The sequence below is a fragment of the Brachyhypopomus gauderio genome, chromosome 3 (genome assembly GCF_052324685.1).
Source record: "Brachyhypopomus gauderio isolate BG-103 chromosome 3, BGAUD_0.2, whole genome shotgun sequence".
In the NCBI taxonomy this organism is placed as follows: domain Eukaryota; kingdom Metazoa; phylum Chordata; class Actinopteri; order Gymnotiformes; family Hypopomidae; genus Brachyhypopomus; species Brachyhypopomus gauderio.
In genome coordinates this window covers 22,188,496-22,214,940 of record NC_135213.1, presented here as the reverse complement: position 1 = coordinate 22,214,940, position 26,445 = coordinate 22,188,496, and the positions used below count along the sequence as shown (strand labels likewise).

The 26,445-nt window shown below is 43.2% G+C and overlaps 1 protein-coding gene across 1 annotated transcript; it reads right to left on the bottom strand.

The window, feature by feature from the left end:
• Nucleotides 1-1,525: 1,525 nt before the first annotated feature.
• On the bottom strand, nucleotides 1,526-21,120 carry shisa8b (shisa family member 8b). Its single transcript, XM_077000422.1, has 4 exons — nucleotides 19,935-21,120; nucleotides 15,337-15,452; nucleotides 10,635-10,760; nucleotides 1,526-3,311 (listed from the first exon to the last, which is right to left on the bottom strand). Exons 1-4 carry the CDS (start codon nucleotides 20,495-20,497, stop codon nucleotides 2,806-2,808), a joined length of 1,311 nt encoding a protein of 436 aa, XP_076856537.1. The 5' UTR covers nucleotides 20,498-21,120; the 3' UTR covers nucleotides 1,526-2,805.
• Nucleotides 21,121-26,445: the final 5,325 nt, after the last annotated feature.

Sequence of the window (26,445 nt, the reverse complement as noted above, 5' to 3'; positions counted from 1 at the left end):
GGGAGATAAAGTTCATAAGTTAATTTGTAGTCCTCCGAAGACCATAAGGTTTCATGATGTTTTGAATAGACTGATATGTTAAAGTATTTCATGTTGAAGTATGTTTGCAAGACATCCAGTTAGTGTTTTTACAGGTAGACTTTAAACTTTATATGCCAATTTGGAATGAATGGTGCAAATATATTTAGAAACTTCAAATATACATTACATTTTTTCTTTAAAAAACCAACTTTGAAAACAGTTTTGTGATCTACAAAAAGGTGCGCCTAAGAAATTCTTGCTTTGTAATGAATTTATAATCTTGATTATCATATTTTCCTACAGATATTTTTGAGCTGACATGAATTCTCAGGCTGACAAACAAGTTATTATAAATTCTCCAAAGTTCACGTGGGAAATTTACATGACCACATCGCATTATTATAACACGATCTAGAAGAGAACTAACCCTCTGAGAAAAAACTTTGTTACGCATGAATTCTCTACGCACTGTGATGCCCTTCTTTTAACATTCTGTGAACCAGCACCACGAACCAAGAATAATTTGTAATCTGTAAACAATACAAAAAAAAATCCAAAATCTCTTGAAAACACCAAAATCCAATAACACACATGCTAATATTGTGCTTGAGGCATTTCTGTTTGTGATGTGCGAGTCTTTTCCTAATTGTTCAGAAAAGCCCTATCCTTTTTGTTTATATATATTTATATACACACACACACACACACACCGACGACTTTATTAGGTGCACCTGTCCAACTGCTCATTAATGCAAATGTCGAATCAGCCAATCATATGGCAGCAACTCTATGCATTTAGGCATGTAGACATGGCCAAGACAATCTGCTGCAGTTCAAACCGAGCATCAGAATGGGGAAGAAAGGTTATTTTAGTCGCTTTGAACATGGCATGGTTGTCGGTGCCAGACGGGCTGGTCTGAGTATTTCAAAAACTGCTGATCTGCTGAGGTTTTCATGCACAACCATCTCTAGGGTTTACAGAGAATGGTCAGAAAAAGAAAATATCCAGTGAGCGGCAGTTCTGTGGGTGCAAATGCCTTGTTGATGCCAGAGGTCAGAAGAGAATTGCCAGACTGGTTCGAGCTGATAGAACAGCAACAGTAACTCAAATAACCAGTCGTTACAACTGAGGCATGCAGAAGAGCATCTCTGAATGCATAACAAATGCATTACCTTGAGGTGGATGGGCTACAACAGCAGAAGACCTCACCGGGTGCCACTCCTGTCAGCTAAGAACAGGAAACTGAGGCTACAATTTGAACAGGCTCACCAAAATTGGACAATCGACAATTGGAAAAATGTTGCCTGATGAGTCTCAATTTCTGCTGCGACTTGCAGATAGTAGGGTCAGAATTTGGTGTCAACAACATGAACGCATGGATCCATTTTGCCTTGTGTCAACGGTTCAGGCTGCTGGTGGTGGTGGTGAAGTTATCATTTTCAAATGAATACTCATTCCATACTGAAGATGATTAAAATCACTTTAAGATACATATAAATAAATAACTGCTGTAGATAAAATACATTTGAACTGCTGGATCCTCTATGACATCTAATTTTATTCTTTCCCTTCCCCACATTTGGATATCTTGGGAGTTTCCATCAAGTGTTTTCAGAACAAAGACAAGATTGCAAAGTGTTGACTGCAGGAATAAACACTTTATCAAATATTCTGAAAGTCTGCGGTAAATCATGCGTGAAAAAAAATCTGGATTTATTTGTGCCAAGAAATGACGTCACTTTGCAGAAGCTTCAAGGTCATGGTCTGACTCAGGTAGGATGAACCTTTTGTCTTTGCGTAGGTTGTATATAATGATGAAGCAACATGATCCCTTCCATATTGTCCATGCAAATGATAAAATGTCAGAGTTGGTCAATGTCTGCCAGAGACCTTTTAGCTAGTCTCATGCCTATGAGGGCTAAGTATTGTGCATTCCAGATTTGTGCTCTGGATCATTACATTAATGCCTTTGTGTTAGATTTGGAGCTCTCCCCTGCTTTGTGCTGGGTGTATGAGAACAGCTAAGATGAGCTGCATCACAGTGGGATCTCAACTGTCTTCAGTTTGGTGGAGCTGAAAAAAACATGAAAAGAACAGTACCCATGGGTGAGACTGTATAGTAGGATGGGATGATTTTAAATGCCTGATCATGTCCCATTTCTCTTTTTATAGATTCAGACTTCTGAAAACACTTTAAATGTGCAGTTTAGCAAGGTTCAAGTAAAAAGTTTTTTTATTCATTTAGAACATATTCACGGTTGCAGTTCTTCAACAAAGATAACAGATGGATAATAGTCAAAAGATGTCACCTGCAATACTGTAACCTTTGGAACCTTTATTGACCACATGACTCAAGAAAAACGGATGTTCTAGGCCCTCTCGTGGTAAGGACCTGCAGAAATGAGCCCGTGGTCAGCCAGTCCAAGACTAATGCGCATCCTTAAATGAGAGCTGACAAGCAGAGTCCTTCTGATTCACATCAGAGAATCATACCTGCTTTGCATTTCTGTTCTTGTTAATTGATCCATGCTATGCAGTATATGCTGTACACATGGCCAAGATGATGATTATGATACAGTCTCCGTCTGTTCCAGTGTAAGTGTGGGGAGAGATGCGGGGCTGATGAGATACAGACGTTATCTGTGTACATGTTAGTTAATGTAGCCAGGATGAAGCCTAATCTACACTAACCTGCCCCCTCTGTCTGGGGGTGTGGAGGGCAACAGCAGATTGAGATCATCAAGGTGGCCTGTAAGAGCTGCTGCTCTGTGAGGTCTAGACTCTCAGACGGTGACTTCTGTCTTGCTGCTGGTCTGGTAGGCCTTCTGCCTGCGTAGGTCATGATATGCCAAAGATGCTTCATAGGCCGTGGGCTGTGAGAGAAACTCGGGCAGTGCATCTGTGCTGTAGCGCCCCCTGCTGCAGTAGGTCTGCTGGTGGCTGGAGTGCACAGGCTCCGGGACCTGCCGGTGGACACGCTTAGGCCTGCAGTCCCACGTTTTGAAGGCGGAGCCGGACAGCAGGGGCTGTGCAGGGGTCTTTGGGGTGTGCGTCCTCACTAGCTGGCTGGCGGGGATGGAAATGGACAGGGGTGAGTGGATGTCCTGGGTCAGGAAGGCCTGGTGCATGAAGGGCTTGGCTTTGAGCACATAGGGTTTGTCCTGGTGCATGTAAGTTTTGTCTTTGGGTTGCACAACACGGAAGAGTTGGAAGGGTGCAGGTGGGTTTTGGTACTGAGAGAGGTCCATGAGGGGATTGCTCTTGTAGGGTCCTCTGGCAGCAGTGTCTGCTGAAAAAGAAGAGAGAGAGATATGTATGAGAAGTAAAAACAGATATCAAGGAGTAATATAGATAAGATCTCTTGATCAAGAGGTTTTCCCAAAACAGCTTTAACAAACAGTTGTTTAATAGCAAGAATCAAGTAATTGGTTGTAATCGGTTGACCAATGATGCTTTAGAATTGAAATTGAATTCAGTCAAGCCCTGTCCTAATAAATCCTTGGCTGGGCCATATGTTTTGATGTGTAAAGGCCTAACTCAAAGAGATGTAAGCGCTATAATATAAAAACATTTCTAGGACAGTGAAGCTATGTTGCCTTAGCAGTTTAGTGAGGGAGAGGGACCACTGAGTTCACTCAGGTCAAAGGGCATTAAAAGGTGTACACGGGAGCAGACCGGTATTAAAATGAACACAGCTGTACTGTGTCCATCCTTTGTTACTGCAGCTTCCTCTGAAGGTCATGTGATGTCATACCCATAGCCAGAAGTTCTTGAACACGTACTGCTGTGTTCTCATTAGGGTCCCCCTATTCACTCGTATGTTTTACAAGCCAGTTCTCATTTTCTATTGAGACATTTAACAAAATTGTGAGGCTTAGGACTTCAAAGAGACATCAGTATTTATGTATATCAGAGGAGCTGTGACCTGACCTTTCATCTTGGACTGTGATTGCATTGTAACATTATAGCAAAGGCTGTATGTTCTGACAATAGAGGAAGTGCAGTAATACAAGAATGAATGTATATGTTTGGTTTGGTTTTCTTCTTGTAGTGTAGTACTGTTTCTTTTAGTTAATAGAGTGTAGTACTGTGTTTTTGTAGTTAAGTGTAGTACTGTTTCTTGTAGTTAATAGAGTGTAGTACTGTGTTTTTGTAGTTAAGTGTAGTACTGTTTCTTGTAGTTAAGTGTAGTACTGTTTCTTGTAGTTAATAGAGTGTAGTACTGTGTTTTTGTAGTTAAGTGTAGTACTGCGTTTTACCATAATTGTGGCGTGTCTTAGTTCCCTCCTTCCCTCTCCATTCTCTATTGTTAAGTCAGTTTTACAAGCAGCTGTGTTTGGCACATCACAGGGAAACATTACAGGAGCTTATGGATCTGCTCCACGGCCCTCCAGCAAAGTGTGAACACCAAACCACCAGCACCAGCCATAAGAGCAGATAAACATGCTGGTGGACTCGATGGGCGTAACGGCTCAACAGGCACACCGGGCGTCCGGGAAGACTGTGCAGGAAGAACTGGTGTTTCTACACCACCTGAGTGCTGCTGACTCCACTCCCACTTCACTGCAACCACAAGCCCTCAAGCAGCTGCCGCTGCTTAAAGGCTCCATAGTGAGCAGCAAAGCAATATGGGATGGAGAGGATCGACGAGGAGGTGACATGCCGGACAGCCCCTGAGACGACAGTGGCAGCAGGAAGACCGGTGCGCTGGTGGGGATGGAAAAAGGGACTGCACGCCATCTTACACTGAGAATGGCGCACCGAACAAATGGGAGTCACATGAGACAGAGGAAGCAGCTCCTGGTCGTGGTGGGGGTTCTGAGCCGAGAGTTCTGGTTTGTAACGTTACCAGATGCACGTACACTCCTCACAGCATATGTGCTCATCCTCATGAACAACGTGCTGGGCACAGAGAAGAGAAAAGTAAAGATGTTCGCACAGGACAGAGGTGGAGCAGAGCTGGGAAGTCAGGGCTCCCTGGAACTGTGGTTTTCTGTCGGGGAAACCAGCAGCTGTGGAGGAGGTGAACACGAAGTAGATCTCTGGGTGTGGTAGATCTCTGGATGCATGAGTAGATCTCTTGGTGCAGTAGATCTGTGGGCATAAGTAGATCTCTGTGTGCATTTTTACGTTGAAGTGATAAAGGAGCTCCACTAAGTGCTAGAAGAACTGAACATGCAGCACCATTGCTGGTTGGTGGATCACTGAGGACTGTGAGCAGCACCCTCATCACCACCAACTATGCAGTGGACAGCAGTCAGCATGTTGGACACCAGCAGTGAGTTAAGAAGCACAGAGGAACTATACACAGACCACAGAATCAACCCCCCCCAAAAATGTTGAAAAAGTGTAACCTCCTGCAGTGGCATGTGAGCTTCCTAGGGCTCATTGTCAGCAGATGGTATGGAAACAGACCCAGGAAGATGAATGCAGTTAACCAATGTGGTCTATCGCCATGGAGCATCTGTGAGCTGCAGAGTTTCCCGGTTTTGGCATCATACTACCACCGTTTCATGTACAGGTTTACTGATACGACCACACCACTACACTGTCCCGCAGCACAAGGGGCATTTCAGTGGGACGAGGAGGCCGAGCAGCTGTGTGAGCTGCGTGAGGCACTAGTGCTAACGTTTCCTACCACATGCCTACACTGTAATGCCAAGGCCCTTTCTCGCCGCCTGTGCACCTTTCAAGAATGCAAGTTCTGCAGAGCTCTCCTGGGAATACCAATGGCTACAAGCAGGAGGAAATCTGGTTTGGGAAGACGCTGTATGCTGGCTGGGACAGCCTCCAGATGTGTGATTAGCTGCCGTACTGCATGGGCAAGAGCCGGTTCCTGAGCTGTATGCGAGCCAACTGCTGTTGCTGTGCAGGCTGAAGAAGATTGTGCTGGGTATGATGCACGGGTCAGTTGGCATGGGGTCCTGTGATGTAGGCATGACTCTAAAGTGGTTATGGCAGAGGTTCTTCTAGCCAGGCTAATGCACAGACATGGATCTCTACGTGCCCTACTACAGCCAATGCACAGCCCAGAAAGCACTGCCGTATGGTGGCACATCAAGTTCAGGAGTTCTTCCACTAGTTTTCAGGTACTGGTGGAGCTCTAGCAGTCAGAAGTCATGGCTGAGCAACAGCCTTGTGCAGCATTTCACCCAGATACTCAACACTCGGTCCATTGTTGCCACACAACACCACTGCAAATAGGACTTCCTGACACCCAGAGTCCAGAGCTGAGAGGGTAAACAAAGACAGGGTGAGTGTGAAGGAAGTGTGGAGGAAGCATGGAGGAAGCGGTTAGCTAAGGCTAAACCTATACTGGCCAGTACTACTTGGCATGTGTTTCACCAACATGTGGCCTCTGGAAAATGAACTGAAAATGAACATTAATTTTTGAGGTTTTTTTGGGAACATGGTTTGGCAGCAATGTTTCTAACAGTGTGGTGGAATTAGAGGGGAGCATTGTCTTCAGAACTGATGGGTTGCCTATTGGGTAAGAGCTGCAGTGATGGTGTTGGTGTTGATGGTGATGAACAGAGAGGTCCAACTCCAGTCTGGAGAAGCAAGTCTGGAGAACAGGATGTTTTCAGTTTGGCCAGACCCAACCTCAGAAGAGGCATCACAAAAGCAAAACAGAGTTACAAACAGCAGATCGAAGAGTGCTTCAACTCCTCCAGCCCCCAGGGTATAGCAAGGCATAAAGTTATTCACTGACTTTACAGTGAGTACAGTGAGTACAGTGTCCACTACCAACTGTACCTCAGCTACTGGCACAGTCACTTCTATGCTCACTTTGACAGGGGAAGTGGCCTTCTCTCAAACAGGTGTACTACCTGATTTAGCACCATCAGGTAGGACACTAGTTATGTGTTACAGTGGGAAAAATAAGTATTTAGTCAGTCACCAATTGTGCAAGTTCTCCCACTTAAAAAGATGAGAGAGGCCGGTAATTGACATCATAGGTCATCATGAGAGAAAATCATTTTGTCTGACTTTTAAAGAATTTATTTGCAAATAATGGTGGAAAATAAGTATGTATATTAATGTATATATATTATATTATGTAAGTATATTGTATATATTACAATATCTCACAGCATGGAACGGCCGAGAGCTCCGTTACACTGAGCAACTCCTCAGCATCATGCTACAAAGTGCTCCAGCAGGTGGTGAAAACTGTTCAACACATCACAAGCCCCCAGTTATCCACCATTGAGAACATTCATCGTAAGTGTGCTGCCTGAATAAGAAACATCATCAAGGACGTTTCTCATCCTGACCATCGACTTTCATCTGGCAGGTGTTCCAGGAGCCTCCGCTCCATCACCAGCACATTCAGGAAGAGCTTCTTCTTCCCAGAGGCTGTTGCCCTGCTGAACTCAACACTGCCACGTAATCGCATCACTGCACTGTTAATGTACTTTATGTCCTAGTATCATTGGACTGTTCGTGTTTGCAGTCTATTACTGCCCTATTGTTAAACTCGTAAATGCATCTGAAAGTACATCTTGAATTTTAACCAGCTGAACTGGCTAGAATAGACTCAATGAGAAGATGATGAAGCACATCTGTAAGTGGCTCTGGGTAAGAGCATTTGCTAAATGGCAAAAATGTAAATGTGAATTAATAAATTAACCAATGCTGAAACAACATTGTCAGTTTCACGCTTGCTTCTTCAAAATTTAGTCATATCAAAATGATCATTATTATCTTTATCAGGGAATAAAATAACCTTGAATATTTGAATCAGATAAAAGATGCGGCAGAACAACCATATAAGTTGTGTACATTTCTGTCATGTGCTTTCTGTTAACTGCTTCATTAAGTTATGCTTGTAACTTGAGTTCCTTCATTTATTATTCATTAGACTACCAGGGGGATTTGATTTGATGCCAGTTGAAAACTGTAAGGAGATTCTAACGAATGACACATCAGTGCATGTAAATAATAGATTATACAGAATATACAAGAATGTAAGGAGGTTTACTTCATGTAGATGTGGTCAAGGGGTGGTGGGGACGCATGCCTAGATCAGTAGGTTTCTGTTACCACTGGACCTGTGAGACAGTAATCTAAGACAACCTAATGTCCTTGTCCTACGGTTATGTACGGATTTTACAATATGTAATATGCATCTCTCTCCAACATCCATACCAGGAAAAGGAGTAATTAAATAAAACGCATCTGATTTCACAGAATAACCTTAAACATGTAAAATTGCAATGGCATTGTAATTCAATCCAAACTAGACTTGGTATGTCCAGGAAACCAAACTGTTGGTTTATTGTCAGAAAGATTTAAACTACAGTTGTGATCAAATTTATTCAACCCCCAATGCTGCGAAGGGTTTTATGGAATTCAGTGCACATTTGTAATTGTGTTCATAATGAAATCTTACAAGGACTTGTTAAAGAACTAAATGCAACTAAGATAGCATCAATTTTTTTTGTCATAAAGTATTAAATGGCCTTTTTGTGATTTCTTCATTGACACAATTATTCAACCCCTTTACGACTACCACTCCTAAGAACAGAGGTTCATTTCAGTGTTTTCCATCAGGTATTGAAAACATCTGTGGATGTCAACAAGCAGCAATCAAGCATGATAAGCACCAATTAGGCAGATTTAAAAGGACTGTGATACTCAGCTCCTTCTAGACATCTACTGGTGTGTTTCCAAGCATGGTGAAGGCAAGAGAATGGTCCCAGAAGACAAGAGAAGAGGTTATTGCTCTTCACAAGAATGGCAATGGATATAAAAAGATTGCGAAGTTGTTAAATATTCCAAGAGACACTATCGGAAGTATCATTCGCAAGTTCAAGTTAAAGGGCACAGTGGAAACGTTACCTGGTCGTGGCAGAAAGAAGATCCTGACCGCGACTGCTGTGCGCTACCTGAAGCGTAATGTGGAGAAAAATCCCCGCGTGACTGCTAAGGAACTGAAAAAAGACCTGTCAGATGTGGGCACTGAAGTTTCAGCTCAGACAATAAGGCGCGCACTGCATAACGAAGACCTCCATGCCAGAACGCCCAGACGCACCCCCTTGCTGACTCCAAAGAACAAGAAAAGTCGACTGCAGTATGCCAAAAGTCATGTGGACAAGCCACAAAGGTTTTGGGACAGTGTACTGTGGTCAGATGAAACTAAATTAGAACTGTTTGGGACAATGGACCAGCGCTATGTTTGGAGAAGGAAGAACCAGGCTTATGAACAAAAGAACACCTTGCCTACTGTGAAGCATGGCGGGGGGTCAATTATGCTTTGGGGCTGTTTTGCTTCTAATGGTACAGGAAAGCTTCAACGTGTGCAGGGTACCATGAATTCCCTTCAGTACCAGGAGATCTTGGAGGAAAATGTGATGGAGTCAGTCACAAACCTGCGGCTTGGGAGACGTTGGACCTTCCAACAGGACAATGATCCGAAGCACACATCCAAGTCCACTAGAGCATGGTTGAACATGAAAGGCTGGAACATTCTAGAGTGGCCATCGCAATCACCAGACTTAAATCCAATTGAGAACCTCTGGTGGGACCTAAAGAAGGCAGTTGCAGTGCGCAAGCCTAAGAATGTGACTGAACTGGAGGCTTTTGCCCATGAAGAATGGGCTAAGATACCCATAGGTCGCTGCAAGACACTTGTGTCAAGCTATGCTTCACGCTTGAAAGCTGTCATAACTGGAAAAGGATGTTGTACTAAGTACTAAAAAATAATGTCACTAGGGGGTTGAATAAAACTGATAATGATGTGAGCACAGTAAAGACATTTGTGGTTATTCCATCATAAATATTATGTTATGTTTGTCTAATTTATAAGTGCCTCTTTGATATAATTGTAAATAAGATGACTGAAATGATCAAAATCAATGTCAAACTGGCCAAAACACTTTATTTCAGTGGGGGTTGAATAAATTTGATCACAACTGTACATCCTTTAAATGATATGAGTGTAATACTATCAAAAACACAAATAATGTTCTAATTATATTACCAGGCTTGACTTTTGTTGACTGCAAAAGGTCTAATGGTAAAGTACTGAACTAGAACACGCCCTGCTGCAGGTCCATTACAGGCACAGTCCGGTCAGAGCGCTCTGTTCTGTTACATTCTCTTATCATGAGGTTATTGCTGATTTGATACTGTTGGGAAAGTCTCATCACAGTGTATCCATGGTGTTGTGTTAGCAGGCATTGGCAATAATCCTGTGAGTGCACCTCTACATCAGATGCTCATTAGATGTTTTATAAGAGCACAGTATGTCATGTAAACCTGCATGTGTGTGACTGATCTGCTTTAGCCAGGGGGGTCCTGGTCAGGCCCGTGGTCCTGGAACAAACCCTGGACCACTCCACTGAAGGGCTTCCTAGTTCTAGTCAGAGAGAAAGAAGAGAAACAGTCTCTTTGGTTCAGGTCTTAAACGAGCCACTGCTTCTTTTTGTGAATTAAATATTTCATTAAATAAATGATAAATGAACTACATGATGAACATTTAAAAATAAAAATTTTTATAGAATAGAATATTTCTTTTGAATAGAAAATGGCTGTAGTCAGTTTAGACAGGCTACTAGTAATCCCCCTGACTAATGCTCCTCATGCTCGGCGTGATTAGTTAACTTACCAACAGCCTTCAGTGAGGCATATTTGTTAACTACGGCGCCCGGCAGGTGAGAATTCCTTTGGGGGTGAGATAGTCCAGCCATGGAGATATATGAAGGGTAAGCAGCATCGTTGAGACGGTACTGCTCTTGAATGGGAGAAAGAAGCAACATGGAAGAGACTTTAAAAGAGACAAAACAACAAACATACCTACTGGTAGTGAAATTCATTACTAGGTTCTGTAGCTGTGTTTCTCAGTTCTGATCCCTCTGCACACTGTTTGTGGTACCAGAGGGAACATGTAAGCGCCGCTCTGCACTGAAGCTGACATACATTTACACAGGGATGTGCTGGCTTTTGTGTACCTGATCAAAAGGACAGAGCTGTTTGCTGGTACGTTGCAGTATATACAACTATTATACCAGTTCTGGGGTTGATGACCCACATGGGTACCTGAACTATTTCACTCCCTTAACAGAGCAGCTCAGTGGAGGATATACGTCATACTTCATATACTTCCTTCTTTGGTTTGTGTGTATGCTGTTTTCATCTTGTTGATGTCCCAATGAGACTGTCATCTCTACTTATGCTTCCTCATCACATTCCCTGTGCTGCCATGCTGAGCTGTAGGAGTGTGTATATGTGTGTGTGTGTGTGTGTGTGTGTGTGCGTGTGTGCACGTGCATCTCAGTGGTGTATTGCCCATAATCGTGAACTGCACTATAGGGGTATTTGAATTTTCATTCTTCTGAATGAGGATACAGTCATACACACTAACAAAAGAATAGCTCCTCATTACACAGAGAACTAAACCACCCACTTTTTATTTAAATAAAAGTCTATTAAGACCTAGAGCACTTGCTGACATACTTGGTGATGATTTCAGAGTGTGTGTGGAAGTGTGCATGTCTGTAATTCTCGGCAGACCAATCAACTAACTAGTTTAAATCATGATATTCTGTGGCACTCTTGCAAGGTGACAACCTAAAAACAGCACAAACTCTGAGAGCAGGTCTAGAGTGGACACTTCAGCTGGTGGGGTGCGCTCTGGCGTTCTGACCGCATGGCCCATTTTACCCACTTCACCCACCCAGTCTGGCCACGGCATGTATTGACCACAGAAATGTAGCACAGGGCACTCAGAGAAGCGCCCCGGTCCGGATGGCCTATTTCTGTGCTTGAGTGCCAGCATGAATAGGACCCAGATACAATTAGTGGAAATCGGCTCCTTTCCTTTCCTGTTTGTTCCATTGCTGGTTAGCTGCATCTCATTAAACAGGACACAGTGTGTCAACCTGATGGAGGGGTGAGCGTCTCTTCTACCTACGTGGAGAGTAAAGTGCATAGTATCCACATTGTAATGATGATTAACATGGTATTTCTGCATCTCAGGCAGTACTCACGTGGCAAATTGGCCATTTGATGTGTCTAAGCGGTTAACTGCATTAATCTCATTGGCAGAACCCCTTTTTCTCTTTTAGGTTTGGAGCACTGATGTCGCCTCCCACACCGTGAAGGATCCTGGGGATGGAGCTGCACACAGCCCTACTCTGTCCCCACAGTCACACTAATCACCCTTTACCGTCTTTAATGCAGAGACTAATGAGGGGAGCTGCCAGGCACAACCGTCTCTCAGGGAGTCTGAGTCTGATACATGCCCATGAAATGCCATCAGACCACCATGTACATACAGATAAATACTTCTCAGGACGTAGGAAAGGGTCCCCTATGCATGTTAATATCCTCGTTAGTTATTAATAAGCAAACGTTTTGAAGTCAAAACCCTCTTAAGGGAGCCTAGGGCTGTAGTAATAGTTTTTGATGCATTATACAATTCTTTTAAGCCTGTATATATTCCAGATAATACACAGGAGAAGGAGTAGTACTATAACATCTGTGTTCATGCATCTGTGTCCATGTGGCCATGTGGGCTCTGCAGCAGCATTTCTTTGACTTAATGAGAAATCAAAGACATTTCACTGCCTTTTGGCTTATGCATATAATATTCTCATGTTTACATTATTTGTTACATTTATTAAGGTAGCGGCACAACAGGAGTGCATGTATGGAAACATATGATTTAACAACAAAGTGATCTGTTGTCCCTATTTGAGTTTTAAGGAAAAGTACTCTTCCAGTCTGGATTGTGAATTTGAACAGAGCAGGACACTGAGTGTGTGCAGTACAGATACACTAATGTGGGACGTGGGACATTGAGCGTGTGCAGTACAGATACACTAATGTGGGACGTGGGACATTGAGCGTGTGCAGTACAGATACACTAATGTGGGACGTGGGACATTGAGCGTGTGCAGTAGAGATACATTAATACGGGACGTGAGACACTGAGCGTGTGCAGTAGAGATGCACTAATGCGGGACATGAGACACTGAGCGTGTGCAGATGCACTAATGCGGGATGTGGATGGTTGTGCACTACTGCCTGCCTTCAGCAGTAAGTGTAATGCTTCCCACTCCCACCACATAACCACTGTACAGCCCTGAAGCGTTCTGACCAAATAAGCCTTTGATGCATGCATATATGAATCAGAACTGAAAAAGTGAGATGAAGTGTTTCACACATGTGGATGCAAACGTTGATCTGTTTACCAACTGCATTAGGTGAGCTCTCACCTTGATCAGAGAGATTAGACCCACAAACATAGCCAACAAAGTGATTGTTTTGTGTGCCTGATCCACCATTTTGTCTACTGACTAATTCTTAGTTGTTTGTTAAGATACATTTGTTTTGAAGCATAGAAAGATCAAGATAAATGCCCAAGATTAGACTGCAAAAATAATAGTCACATTTCACACTATTTTAGACATCAGATTAAAGAAACCATCAAGACACTAGATATCTAGGCACGACATTTACAAAAATTCCCTCCTTGCTGCACATGATACCTAAGGGTCGCTATGCTTACCGATTTACAGAAAACAGATCAAGCATGGAGGGCCTGAGGATGATGGTCGGGACGGGGTGAGGGAGGAGAGCACTCAGAAAAGAAGAACATGGCTAAAAAAGACGAGGAAGGAATAAATCAGTGAACTACATGAGAGCAACAAAGAATTTGTGGCCCAAAGAGAATGAAGGTGGGGCTGTTCTCCAAACCGAAAGAAGAGATGAATGGAATCACAAGAATTGATCATCAGTGACAGAAATTCTTTTCTTACAGGAATTTCGGGCTTATTTCAGGAGTTGGTATCTTCCTAGAGCAGTATAAGATTTTTCAGTAATTCTATTATTCTTTTATTTCACAAATAGTTCTTAACCCTTAACAGTGAGAAGAGCAGGTACAGCCCAGACAAATGCCACTAACATCACCCAAAATACATATGAAGTTTTGGAAGGTCATCAACATACAGTATATAGAATGCAACAGGATACAACTTACATAAACAAAAGTAACATGGACATAACACTGCACATAACACAATTACCATTTCCTACTTTCTCCTACTCTCTTACCCATAATACATTATTGCACTTTAGATTAAAGTCAATTTCTACTACGTAACCTGAAGAGAGTAACACGAGCTGACCAATGTAGCTACGGTTGCACTGAATATGATGTTCACCCACTGTGATATGGGCAACATTTCCAGGTCATGTCCCTTTATAGAAGCCTGGCCATTACATAGCCAGTGGGGCTTGCACCCGCTGTTGTAAATCCCTGCCTTTGCATACGAGGCAGTGCGGTAGGCTGCTATTCTCAGCACAGCGCCTTTTTACTTCGATCAAAGACTACACAGAGAAGTGTCAGGCTCCTGGAGGTGCCAGTGTTACACATCACCTTCCCAGAGAAAGCTCTTTAAAAAACCGCTATGACAACAGTGGTGCCGGTCCTTAATCTCCACGCCATTACTAGGAGGTCGCTGGAGTGTATGCAGTAGATGTGAACAGTCATACACATTAAACTCTCTTAAGCACTGCGGAGCGAAACTAATCCCTGCCATGAAGCAGCGAGGAAAAAGTGCATCTTAAGCCACACACACACACTTGGGATTACAGCACTAATCCCACATCAGTTTGAAACCTTCCGCACCTTAACTGTGCACAAATTTGCCAAGTGGTAACATGTGCGAAGCAGTCGGCCTTCGTTGCAGATGCAGATGAGTGATGAGTTGAGTGATACAAAAGTGATGAGACCTCAGCTACTGCACAGTTATGGTCTCACAACATCTCCATTACTCTTTCTTCATCCTCCCACTTCTTCAAATCTCTCCTTGTATCTTTCTTCCCATCACACAATAGGATCTGAGCCAGCTGAGACACACTAGCGTTACACATCACTCACAGAAGTTCTCCTATCCTCTGACTCGAAGCTCCGTACCACAGCTCCCCCGCTTCACGGCCCACAGCCCATCATCCACATGACCTCTAAACCACCAAGCGTGCACCACCATCATAACCTGGGGAAACGTCCCTTCCCCACACCCTCAGGATCCAGACAAATGGACATGCATACATTCACAAGCACTGAAGCGTCTCTCAGCTGCCAAGTGATGTGTGTGGATGTGAGCAGAGAAGCGCTCAACTCTCCTCAGAGGTTTATGGCACAAGACCAAGCTGCCATTTTCCCCACTGCATTTAATGCACTAATACGTTATATCCTAGACTATAAGAGACTATAATAGATCAGTGCCAACCTACTGCACCCGGTCGGGCAAACAAGTGTGTAAAGTGCGAAGGAGCCGTGCCACAGCCCGGACGTCTCTCACCGCTGTGGCTGTGCGGGACCCCAGATGAGACACTGCTGCCGACTCGAGGTGGAGAACAGGCTCCGTCCCTGGGGTTCACCTCCACACCTGACTGCTTCAACAGCTCCTGCAGGTTCCTGTATGACAACAAGAGGAAGAAGACACATCAGTCAAATTCTCAGAAGATTTTTGTGTGAGCTGAATCCAACATATATGCACTCTGCTCTAACAGTATATTAAAGCAGAATGAATGGCTCAGTATCAGAGAGGACTCCATTAGAGTGGCTTAAGGAGTACCTGTGTCTCAGCTTGGACTTTGTGATCACTGACTTGAGACTTGTGGATCAGTGGCTTGCTAGGACCGATTCATTTTTACTTCTGTCATAACAAATAGGTTGTCATTTTTCATAGTTTAATTTGTCAAACATTTTAATTTAGTATGATTTATTTATTTATTGGGTAATATTTTAAGTAGCAAAATACTATGATTGTTTATTGAAAGAGATGCTTTCAATAAAAGCTTTCAAAACTTTTCCAAGCCTCTTTACCTATGGTTATAGCGTTGATCAAGCACCAGCTTGGTTTCCCTGGATACTTCCCTCCCTTCAGGAAGACATGAGCACAATTCACGTGTTCCTCGCTCCAACACACCTGGTTTTTTCACACTGGGATTTCTCTTAACCACCTACAGTCTCATTAACAAATCAGCCATTGTGGCACCATGTCCTACGCCTTTGCACAGACATGTTCACATGGTTCCACTGCTGAGTCCCATTCTGTAACTCATGAAGTCACTTAATACGGATTTTGCCACGCGGCGGATGCGTTCCTGGTCTTTAATTCATGACTAAGCCTGCCTCTCCTGCCAGTCCACACATATCGGAATGGAACAGGAACCTCAGGCATTGCAGAGTCCATCCTGTTTTACTGGTGCTCGGTTCTGGCTTGGAAGAAGAACTCTAAATGGGCTGTTGATTTGATCAGAAAGAGCAAGTGTGTGGTCCTCTGAGATACCGCATCTTTTGTGTGCCATGAAATTTGAAGAAGATCTTCCTTTCCCCGCTCCCTCACTATCTTATATCTTGCCTCTTTCTTGCCTCTAACCCTCTCTTTTTTGGACTGGTTTCCCCTTAACTATGCAGAGGATATTTTCTAGTTCACAAGTTTCGACTGCCAGAGGCCTCCTTTACTTGCTGATATGAATATTAAAGTTACTCAGCATCTGTTTTTTTGAACCAGCTCTATTTCAGAAAACTCTGCAAAAGAAAACTTTTTTTCCTATTTAAGTCCAGCATTAATAATAGATACAAATTATCACCACTATTTTTTAATGCAAATAGCATATTTCTGCCCAGAAGTGTGACGAGGCATATTCAGAACGCTTCATAAGATTCTTCTACAATTTCTTTTACTTGTTTCAGGTATTCAATAAAATTTTCAATAAACCCAATGGGAGCTTAATGAAGATTTCTTGTATTTAAATGATTGAATAATTTCACAGTGGAAATGTGATCATTGCACAGCACTGAGCAGGAAGAGCAGTATGTCATGTTTGTCTTTGTTTCATCATTTCTTAACAGAAATGTTCCAACAACGTAACAGTCAAGCCAACTAGAACCTGCCTGGCATTTCTATAGCAAACCAACACCACGTCTGCACTTACGGTCTTTGTAGATCAGCTACATGTCTTTTTATTTCAGATACAAATCTGTTTTTCTCCTCTTGTCCAATTCTGCTATATGATTATTCATAATCACCCTGAGACTTCAGCTTAATGACCAGTCATGCGCTTTACTTATTAACTTAATTAATCAGTTTTCACAGAGCCCTGTGTAGGTTGCATTTTACTTAGTACAAAACATCCAGAAAAGAATTGTATTGTATGGTATGGTATTTTGGACCTCATGTCTACCAGTCTACATTGTATTGGCTGTATGCATTTTTGTCTATCATACTTTCTCAAACAAATTCTCTGTCTCTCTCTCGTGCCCCTCTTTATTTTGACATTAGCAAAAGATGTCATATCTTCTACTGTAGTGAAGGTAGTTCTCATAATATGAACAATTTGAAAACCAATTTCCTAAAATCAAATCAAAGTCAGTTTTCAATTAGAATGAAAATGTATCTAATCATCTCATTCAGTGACATGCCCAACTGTCACACTAATGTCCAATGACCCTTCAGTCTCTAAGATCCAGCTTGGAACTGCGGACTGTAAAGCACACACAATAATTGCAGTAAGGGTTTCCAACACCACTCCTCCCCCTGTACTTTGAATGCATGAACAAGTTCAGCTCAGTTCATCCCAGCCACTGGTGCAGACATCACTCCATCCCCTTCAGACCCTCCTAGGAGCTTCACAGCAGGTTTGAGCCACTGGAGGCACAGATTCACTTTACGATCAGTCCAGAACGACAGTGCGGTGATGAGCACAGTTTTGTCAGGGAGCACGCACCCTCGTGTTGCCCAGACGACGGAGGAGGAGGGAATAGGGGGAGGGGCGGGCAGGGGGCAGGGGGCCGGGGGCGTGGAAATGTCAGCGCTCCCCCACCACGGGTCAGCCGCGCAGGAGACGGCACGGCTTCCAAATCAGAGAGACAGAAACACCTCCACACATGCAAACGCTTGCTCAGAGCCCCCATGCCAGCGTGGCACCTTGTATTTATGTCAGAATAGTCCGGAACAGTTTTGTACCACAGGAGGTTGAGCAGGAGCAAAGGACATGACTACTGCAGGCAAGCACCGGGGATCTGAAGGGAGGAGGGAGCTTCTCCATCTTTAATCATGACAAACATCTTTTCACATGTCAGCAGGAGAACACACCTGTCTGATGTTTTGGGGGGGGGGGGGGGGGGTGGCAAGCAGAGTTACAATGGAACCCCAGCAGCAAAGGGCACAAGCATGTTTCAGGTGCTGCTCATTAAAAAGAGAGACGGGAGGGGGAGTGGGATAGAGCAAATGATGAGGGAGGAGATGCTCAAAACCCCAAGTTAGAGGAGATTATGTTAATGCTGTCCTTCACCTCAGTCTACTGAGATTTATTGATCTCTGTTTATGCACTGGCTAGATCCAAGGGGCCAAAACTTTTCAACATCCATAGAGCATCCCTTTCATATAATGGGATTTCAAAGCCCCGGTCCCCTCAGGACTCGCTCACAGAGACATAACAGAAGAGAATTGCAGACTCTGCCCGACATGCTAATTCTCTCCATTCTATGGCTGCAGGGACCTTATTGTATGTTACAGTCATGCCCCTGTTCCCAGTCTGCTCATTAATGTGTGATCTGAACCGTGCCCTCTCACCCTTACATGTCATCACTGGAGTGTTTGATTTAGGTTGAATTATGCCTCAGTGGCTGGGCAAATACCTCAGGAGTATGTAATGCTATTCTCTCCCTCCTCAAATGATGTTAAAACACCTGTCCAACTGGCATAACTAAAGAAATATGAGAACCAGAGATGATGCCATGGAGACATGTCCACATGACTGGACACAAATGGAATAGATGTTCTGCGGTTATTCTGTCTTTACCATTTCACCTCCTGTTATGTATTTTTAAAGATTAATTTTAAAGGAGTTTGCAGTAATAATAGTCATGTCACCAAGGTAATTAGTGACTAACAGAAATTTTAAATGTTGTTCTTTGGCTTTTCCCAGCATCTACAGAGGCACCCAGTGAGGGCATCTGACAAAGGCTCGTGAGAGAGAGCAGTAAAAGTGCAGAGGGAGCTATGTGAGGAAACGCTAATCCTGAGAGAAGTGTGCTTAATCTGCACAGCGTCTTAATCTTGAGAGGACTTCTAATCTTGTGAGAAGAATTTATCTCGGAAGCAGTGCTGAGCAGTGCTCTATTTCAGAGAGGTGTTAACCTTAGAAAATAACAAATCTGCTAAGGGTTTTTTTCTTCCTCCAAAACGTGACCACCTCTGAAGGTTTTGCATTGTTGTGTTATTAGAACATCCCCTAAGACCCTGAGCAGAGTAAGAACAGAACCAAACTTCTTTTTCCATTTTCCATATTCCTGACAGGTTATCTGGTTTTCAGTGTGCTCTTCAATATCCAAAATGATGAATATTCAAAATGATGAGGACAAATGGCTTTGAGTGTAAATGGAGGCAGGATTCAGAGAGTGGGAGAGAGATCTGTATGAGGGACTACAAAGCCAAGAGTGCTGAAAGGTTGTGAGGCCCAAGAGAAATAATGACCGGCAAAATGAATGCAAAAAAAAGGAGCCTTTTTACAATAAATGTTATCATTCAATGAGCATTATAATGTCTTTTAAGACTGATTTTCCCATTAGCTCGTTAAACAGTTGGAACTGCTCTGTATCCTACAAAATCTCTATAGAACCCTCTATAAATACTATCTACTTTGCTTTTTTTTTACAGGGAAAAGATCATTAGAAGCAAGGAGAGACTACATTGCATTGCAGTAAATAAAGATTATCATTAACCTTTAAGCAGAGACACAAAGCTGAACACATTCCTGGAGAAGTGACCTCTCTGGCCACTGTAAAACCAGTAAGGTTTTAAGTCATGCTTTTCTATCTTCAAATGCACTCTTTAGCCAAATGACTAAACACCCACGCGCTTACATTTGGGAGCCTTCATAAACCTACCTTGAGTTCCCGAGGTCATTTTGCCCACCACGTTTTCTCTCCAGGCCCAGTTTGGTAAAGATGCCAACCAGAACCATGACAGCCACCACCCCACAGATCATGTAGACAATCAAATGACTGCGGTCATGCTCATGCTCTGGCTGCAGCTCTGTGATTGGTTCCACAGGTTTGCCCGTATTGGCCCAGATTGGCGTATCGTAGTTGGAGCATGAGGTCTGGTCCAGCCGATGCTGATGGAACTGACAGCAGAAACGGTAGAAGCAGGTGCCACAGCAGTACAGGAAGATGCCAGCGTTGCAGTTAAATGGAGGGTCCCACTGGCCCATCACATCATAGTAGCCCTGGCAACGGGTCCCTGCATGAGGGACTGTTTCCTCCTCTACTTCTACTACAGGTGAGCTCAGAGTTAAAGCTCCTTCTGATGTCACAGAGGTCGTCGTGTGATCCACTGTCTGATTGGTCAACTGCATGTCCATCTCTGTGGTAGTCTCATCCTGGACCTGTGAGGCCCGCCCAAGTAGTGCGGTAAGAACCATGTGGAGTAGAATGCAGTGGCCCACCATGGTGCTCAAAATACTGAGCAAATACTACAAGATTGAGGCAAACTAACACTCCAATGCTGGGGCAAGAGATCAGCATTCAGTGATCAATTATTAATAGGATTCTTTACTCTAAAACATCACAAATTTGTGAATTGTAATTAATTTGCTAAGACAATAAAATAATCTGTAAATTACCAATGTAGAGTATTTTAAAAATTCCACAGTAATCAACAAGGCTAACCATTTTAGTACATAAAAGACATGTAAAAGTATTTGTAGACGGTGAAAAAATCACTGATCAATAACAGCTCAAGAAGAATACCTCATTACTGCGAAGGAATGTATGAAACACAAGTTTGGGGATATTTGATGCTTTCTCTTGCTCCTGCATTTCAGTTTCTCCTATTGCATTGCAGACTGGTGAACAGCACTGGCCTGTAGAGCATCCAATTAGTTCCAGTTCAGTTTTTACCACTACAAGCGAATAATCAAAGCTCCTGTTTAGCTTCTCCCCGTGAAGTAAGAAGTAAGTTGTCCTCTGGAGTTCTCAGCAGGTGGGCACACAGCACGTTGTGTTAATCCCGTTTGCTCCACACAGAGTGTGGACGGTAGAGACCTGTGAGGTGCAACAGTTCAGAACTCAAATGAAATCTCACCTCCCTGTCTGAAGACTACTCTCAACTCTCAGCGCATGAGAGTGAGAGAAAGAGAGCGAGAGAGAGAGACAGTGGGAGGGAGAGGGAGTATATATTCCTCACTCCTCACAGTGTAGGGGGGAGGAGTGTCTATTATAGTTGAAGGGCACTTTTTAAAGCAGAGATTTTATATTTATGGCTGCAAAATTTTGGATGTTTGTCTGAATTAAACCAAAAATGCTTTTTATGCCTGCAAAACATATTGTGCATTTTTGTGTGAATTAAAATATGAGCAGCTTGCAGCAGTACGTCAACGGGCAAATGAAGAGAAAATGACTTTTCAGGAGCCTCTTTAGGTTAGCTGATGAATCCTTCTGATACTGTGCTGCTTCTGCGTGGTTCTCCTCCTCCAGGCCCTGCCTGTCACTGCAAACCCTCCCTGAACATCAAGGTTGAAGATAAACACCTTTGGGCATCATTATAAATGTGTGCCTGCAAATGGTCGATTAAGCCGACTCTCAAATCCTCTTCGTGTATTTGCAAAATCCAAACCTGTCCAAAGCCCGTTATGGCTGCCAAGACTGCCCCACCCACTGTCCATCACGCTGGTCTTCCGTAAGCCTCAGAAATGCTCGGCAGCTCAGCTCAGCCAAAGGCACCATACGGAGGCAGCTTGTGCTTACGCCTGGTGTCTGCTTAAGGCCAGAATGCTACTGGGAATAAACTAAAGGTGTGGGGTTTGTTCCTCATTGTTTATTTATTTATTTATTTGGGGGGGGGGGGGGGGGGGTTCAAAGCTTATCTTAGTTGATCTGTTTTTCTTTTCCTACCTTTTCCTGTCCTCTTCATGTTTTACATAAAAGTATCTTCGTTATTTTAACACACACATTTGACACACACACAGACCATGTCCTCTTTAATGTCCATCGTGACAGTTTGGTGGATATCTACCTACATTCTAAGATAATCTGTCATGTAAAAATATTATTTCCAGCTAATTAATTCTCTTTGTATTTATTTTATTCAGACTCCTTCAATATTCCTTGATTGTTTTTTGCTGTGTTATTGCACCTCCTCCTTCTCTGTATCCACTGGAGAAGCACCGCAGGGAGGCTGATGGTCACTGATGAAGACTAGGAGAGGGGTTCACTCTGGCCAAGCACACAGGAGAGGAAGAGATCAAGAGTGGAAGTATTTCATGCACCATTTAAACCAAAACCAGGGGAGTGACAGGAAAGCACTGAAGACGAAGGGCCAGTGAGGGAATGTCCTCTGTAGAGGACATTGGAAGTAAGTACAAGCCTCTGTGTGTGTGTGTGTGTGTGTGTGTGTATGTGTGTGTGTGTGATTAGTTAATGCCTGTATTTGTGTACATGCAAAGATCTGAAGACGAGAGCTCTGATGTGTGTCTGAAAAAATTAATCCACTTTAAATGATTAATAATGAGCTAGATTCTGAAATACAGGGGCTTTGGGTTTCTCTGTACAACATTAGTGTGCCCTCTCATTAGGAAACCTTTCTAGCCTGGGGACAGATGCTCCTGAATATTTTATCTCCCCTTTTCTTGACATTAGTTTCTTTTTTAACCTGATTCATCTTCGTGTAATTTTGCTGCTGATACAACCAGTGCATTTCACTTTTGCTTCACCCCCCCCCTCTCTCTCCTTCTCTCTCTCTTTCCTCCTGTAGCTTCTGCTGATCTCACCATTAGGATGATGCTGCCTTACTTTTACCCAGGGAAAGATACTCTCATCCACACTGAATCTGTTCTGCACTACCATCAGCTCCAAGCAATCTCTCTCCCTCCCTCCCTCTCTCCCTCCCTCTCTCTCTCTCATTTCCCCAATTTCCTAGCTCTTTCTTGTATTTTGCTCCTACCTTTTTTATCAGCTTTATGCCTCCCATCTAGCCCCGTGAACAGGCTCGTCATGCTCTGCTTTGCTGGAATGAACACTCTTAGATGCAGGTTTGAAACAAGCCTGATGGAGCATGAAAACAGGCCGTCCGGAGATGGAGAGGTGTTCGCACACCCAGAGCACTCTCAGATTTCCTGATAAGAGAATATAGAGGTGAAGAAGAGGGAGGTCTGTGCAGAATGAAAGAACGGGCTGCTAGCACAAAGGTGGCAGACACGTCTCTCGCAGTAGCAGCCCAGGGAGAAGAGAATGAGTTATGTGCAATAGCAGGGAGAACTCTGCACATGTACCGCACAAACATTTTAGGCAGGTAAGGAAAAAATACAGCAAAGCAAGCATGCTGTGAAAAGTAGACATGTTAATAGGTTATAATTATAGTGAATGACCAAATAATGATTGGATTGAGATTTTTCTATTGTTCATTCACTTTTGTTAATTTCACTTGACAAAAATGAACTATTAACGCTATTAATATTTTGAAAGCATTCTTACTTTTCAGCATTTTTTCCACACCTGACTAAAACCTTTGTGGTGTAGGATGCAGAGTTATTGTAATCTTTCTCAATTAGAATTGTAAAAGTTTTAGCAGCAGACATTGTTATCTCATAGAAACAAATTGGAACAAAATTATTGACAATTTACTGACATTATATATTTGTTTATTTTATATACCAGTAAATAAAAAATCAATGAAGGCTTCACACAGTAAATATATCCAAACCAACTGTGCTGCACCACAAGAGTCATGCACATGCAGTCGGAGACAATTCAATGAGTCAATTTTCTCAAACCCCTAGTTAAAAGGTCATGGTGAATGTTAATCGATGGTGTTGGAGTCGTTTTGTGAATAGCTTTGACATACTGCAGCAAGCGGATTATGAGGTCAAAGCCACAGAGTTGTGTGTATGTAAAGTGTAAACAGAAACTAAGACTTGAGCAGAAAATATAAAAATTATCTTATAGGATGTATCACTTTATTTCTGAAGGAAAGACAGAGGATTTGATTTGGATAGGGACGGGTCCTGTGTCACAGTACTGCAGACGTGTAGAAAGCAGCATGTGAAACCCAGAGTGTGGCAGCGTCCACAAACACTCGGGAGTGTCTGCAATGCTCAGTGCTCTCACTCTGACTGCTTTACTGGGACAGCATGTGTGAATGTCTCTGCTGCAGAAGAGAAGGTTTGCTCTCTCACTCCTTCACCTCCGACAGCCCTTTGATCATTAAATAGAGGACTACTGCTGAGCTGTAGGCTAGTGTCATTTTGACAGTAAGGATGGGGATTGTTATAGCATTCTCCTTAATGAATAACACAAAAAAAAAAGTGTATATAAGAAGAGGCGATAAACCCAAGGCAGACATTTTAAGAAGAATAAGTGGATACTTTAGGTTGCACCGACTTTCACGTATTTTGCTCAACCCTCTGAAGCCCCTGATCTGGGGGAAATGCTAATGTGTATGGTAAATGCTAGTGCTAATGCTAATAGTACTGCTGAGACCACTCAGCTGTAACATGTAACTTGGATTAACTGGATTAAGCTCTTCCTCTCCCAGGGTGTTGCTGTGTGATAATGTCCCCGCATGTGAGCCAGTGTGGTCCTCACTGCTTACTGGCTCTACTCAGGGTCCCACCTCAGAGAGTGTGTGGTGAGTTGGGGTCTAGTGGGAGGGTTGCACTGGTGAACTGACGGCAGACATCCCAAGTCTCCCGGAAGCTGCGGGAGTCTCCCGCATTTCGGTAGTGTCTCCCTGATACCCGCGAGTCACAGGTGTATCTCAATTCAGGGGCTGCAGCCCACGAAGTGCGTATTTGTAGGCCGGTTACGTCACTGCGCCGCAACGAGGCTGTCCCAATTCGTGGGCTGTGTTCGAAATAGATTACTACATACTGGATACTGCATACTGGACTCGGTATATACTGGATACTGCATACTGGTCCTCGTAGTAGTATGCAGTACAGTTTCCAGTATGCGACAAAAGCAAAGCACACTACGGGGTCACGTGAACGTAGCGTTGCATGATGGGATGCAGTACACCACGAAGATAGCTCTGTTCGCGTACTGGAATATTTTGCAGAAGTAGTAAGTCATCCGGGTATGTTTCGCGTACTGGAAATTTTCATTTTGGTCACATACTGCATACGACATACTGATTTGGGGCTTGATCAGTATGCCAGTAGTATGTAGTAGACTATTTCTTATGCGGCCGACGAATGTAGCCTTCAAAACCCCGAAAACAAAGGACGCATCGGAGTATCCTTCGCGTCCCACCATATCCCAGGATTCATTGCTCCATGAACAATAAACAGGCGGAGTCTAGTGTACGGGCCGAAGAATTCATTTTTAAATGTCGGTATTTTTTAAACATGGACATTTATACTGCAATGAGATTCTAATAACATGCCAGTTATTAATGATATTGCAGGTAAACCTGTGCTTTGAGTATTTACTAAAGAGTAACGTTTATAAAAAATACATTGAATTTTGTTATGAAGTTATACTTCCCAACAAACATGTGAATACATGTTCAACGCATTTTCTTTTAGGCATTTGTGGGTGATGTGATATTTGTCGGACAGCTCGCTAACACGTATGTAACGTATGTAACGGGGCAGTGTGTGGTCACGCAAACATACGTCTTGCGAAGACTAGACTGTCTCATTTACCAGCCGTGAGATGCAGCCTACCCGGCCTTCGAAGTACGTAGGCTGCAGCCCCTGAATTGAGATGCAGCCATAATCTCCCGGAATTCAGAACGAGTGACCCACACAAACGCGCACACAGGCACCTGTGACGGTGTTTCTCAAGTCTTTTTTCCCAGACTTCATTTTCCTTTCACACAATATACATTTACTCAGTGCTGATAAGCATGATCCAGCACAGTTTGTTTCTTTTTTCTTTCTTTTCTCAAGACTTCAAACCCTCCAGTGTGTCTGAGAGGGAGGTTGGCTGGCGGACAAGAGGAGATTAGTAGAGGAAATCAACATTCAGGAAAATGGAGTCCAGTAAGCATCAATAAGTGAGGAAAGGGATAAATGGAGAAGAATACAAGTGAAGAGAAGGCAAAGCAAAAGAATGTGATGGTCAGAAATACTCTGCTGAGCTGCGCATTTTACAGCACCTCTGTCATAAGCAGGAAAATCTGCCTGCTACCTCACAGAGCTGTGTGTCAAACCTGACCTTTACCAGACATGCAGATGGAACACCCACTCCGTGTTGATTTCATTACTGTTGTGAACTGCTCTGGACGCATATTGATCCGCAGAGAAAACCCGTCACTCTTCACAGCGTTTTAATATTAATTTTCTCTTTCTCTGCTCATTGTATGGTCAAGATGACCAACATAAAAAAACAAACCCTAGAATAACTGACTATTTTCAATGTATTTCCACAAACAAAAGGCCTCATAGGAAAAATACAT

Excerpts from the sequence above, each read along its gene's own strand:
- shisa8b (XM_077000422.1), bottom strand. The coding sequence starts at position 20,497 with ATGGTGGGCCACTGCATTCTACTCCACATGGTTCTTACCGCACTACTT. Across the intron at positions 15,453-19,934 it reads AATGACCTCGGGAACTCAAG|GAACCTGCAGGAGCTGTTGA; the intron begins GTAGGTTTATGA and ends GTTGTCATACAG. Across the intron at positions 3,312-10,634 it reads TGCCTCACTGAAGGCTGTTG|CAGACACTGCTGCCAGAGGA; the intron begins GTAAGTTAACTA and ends CTTCTTTTTCAG.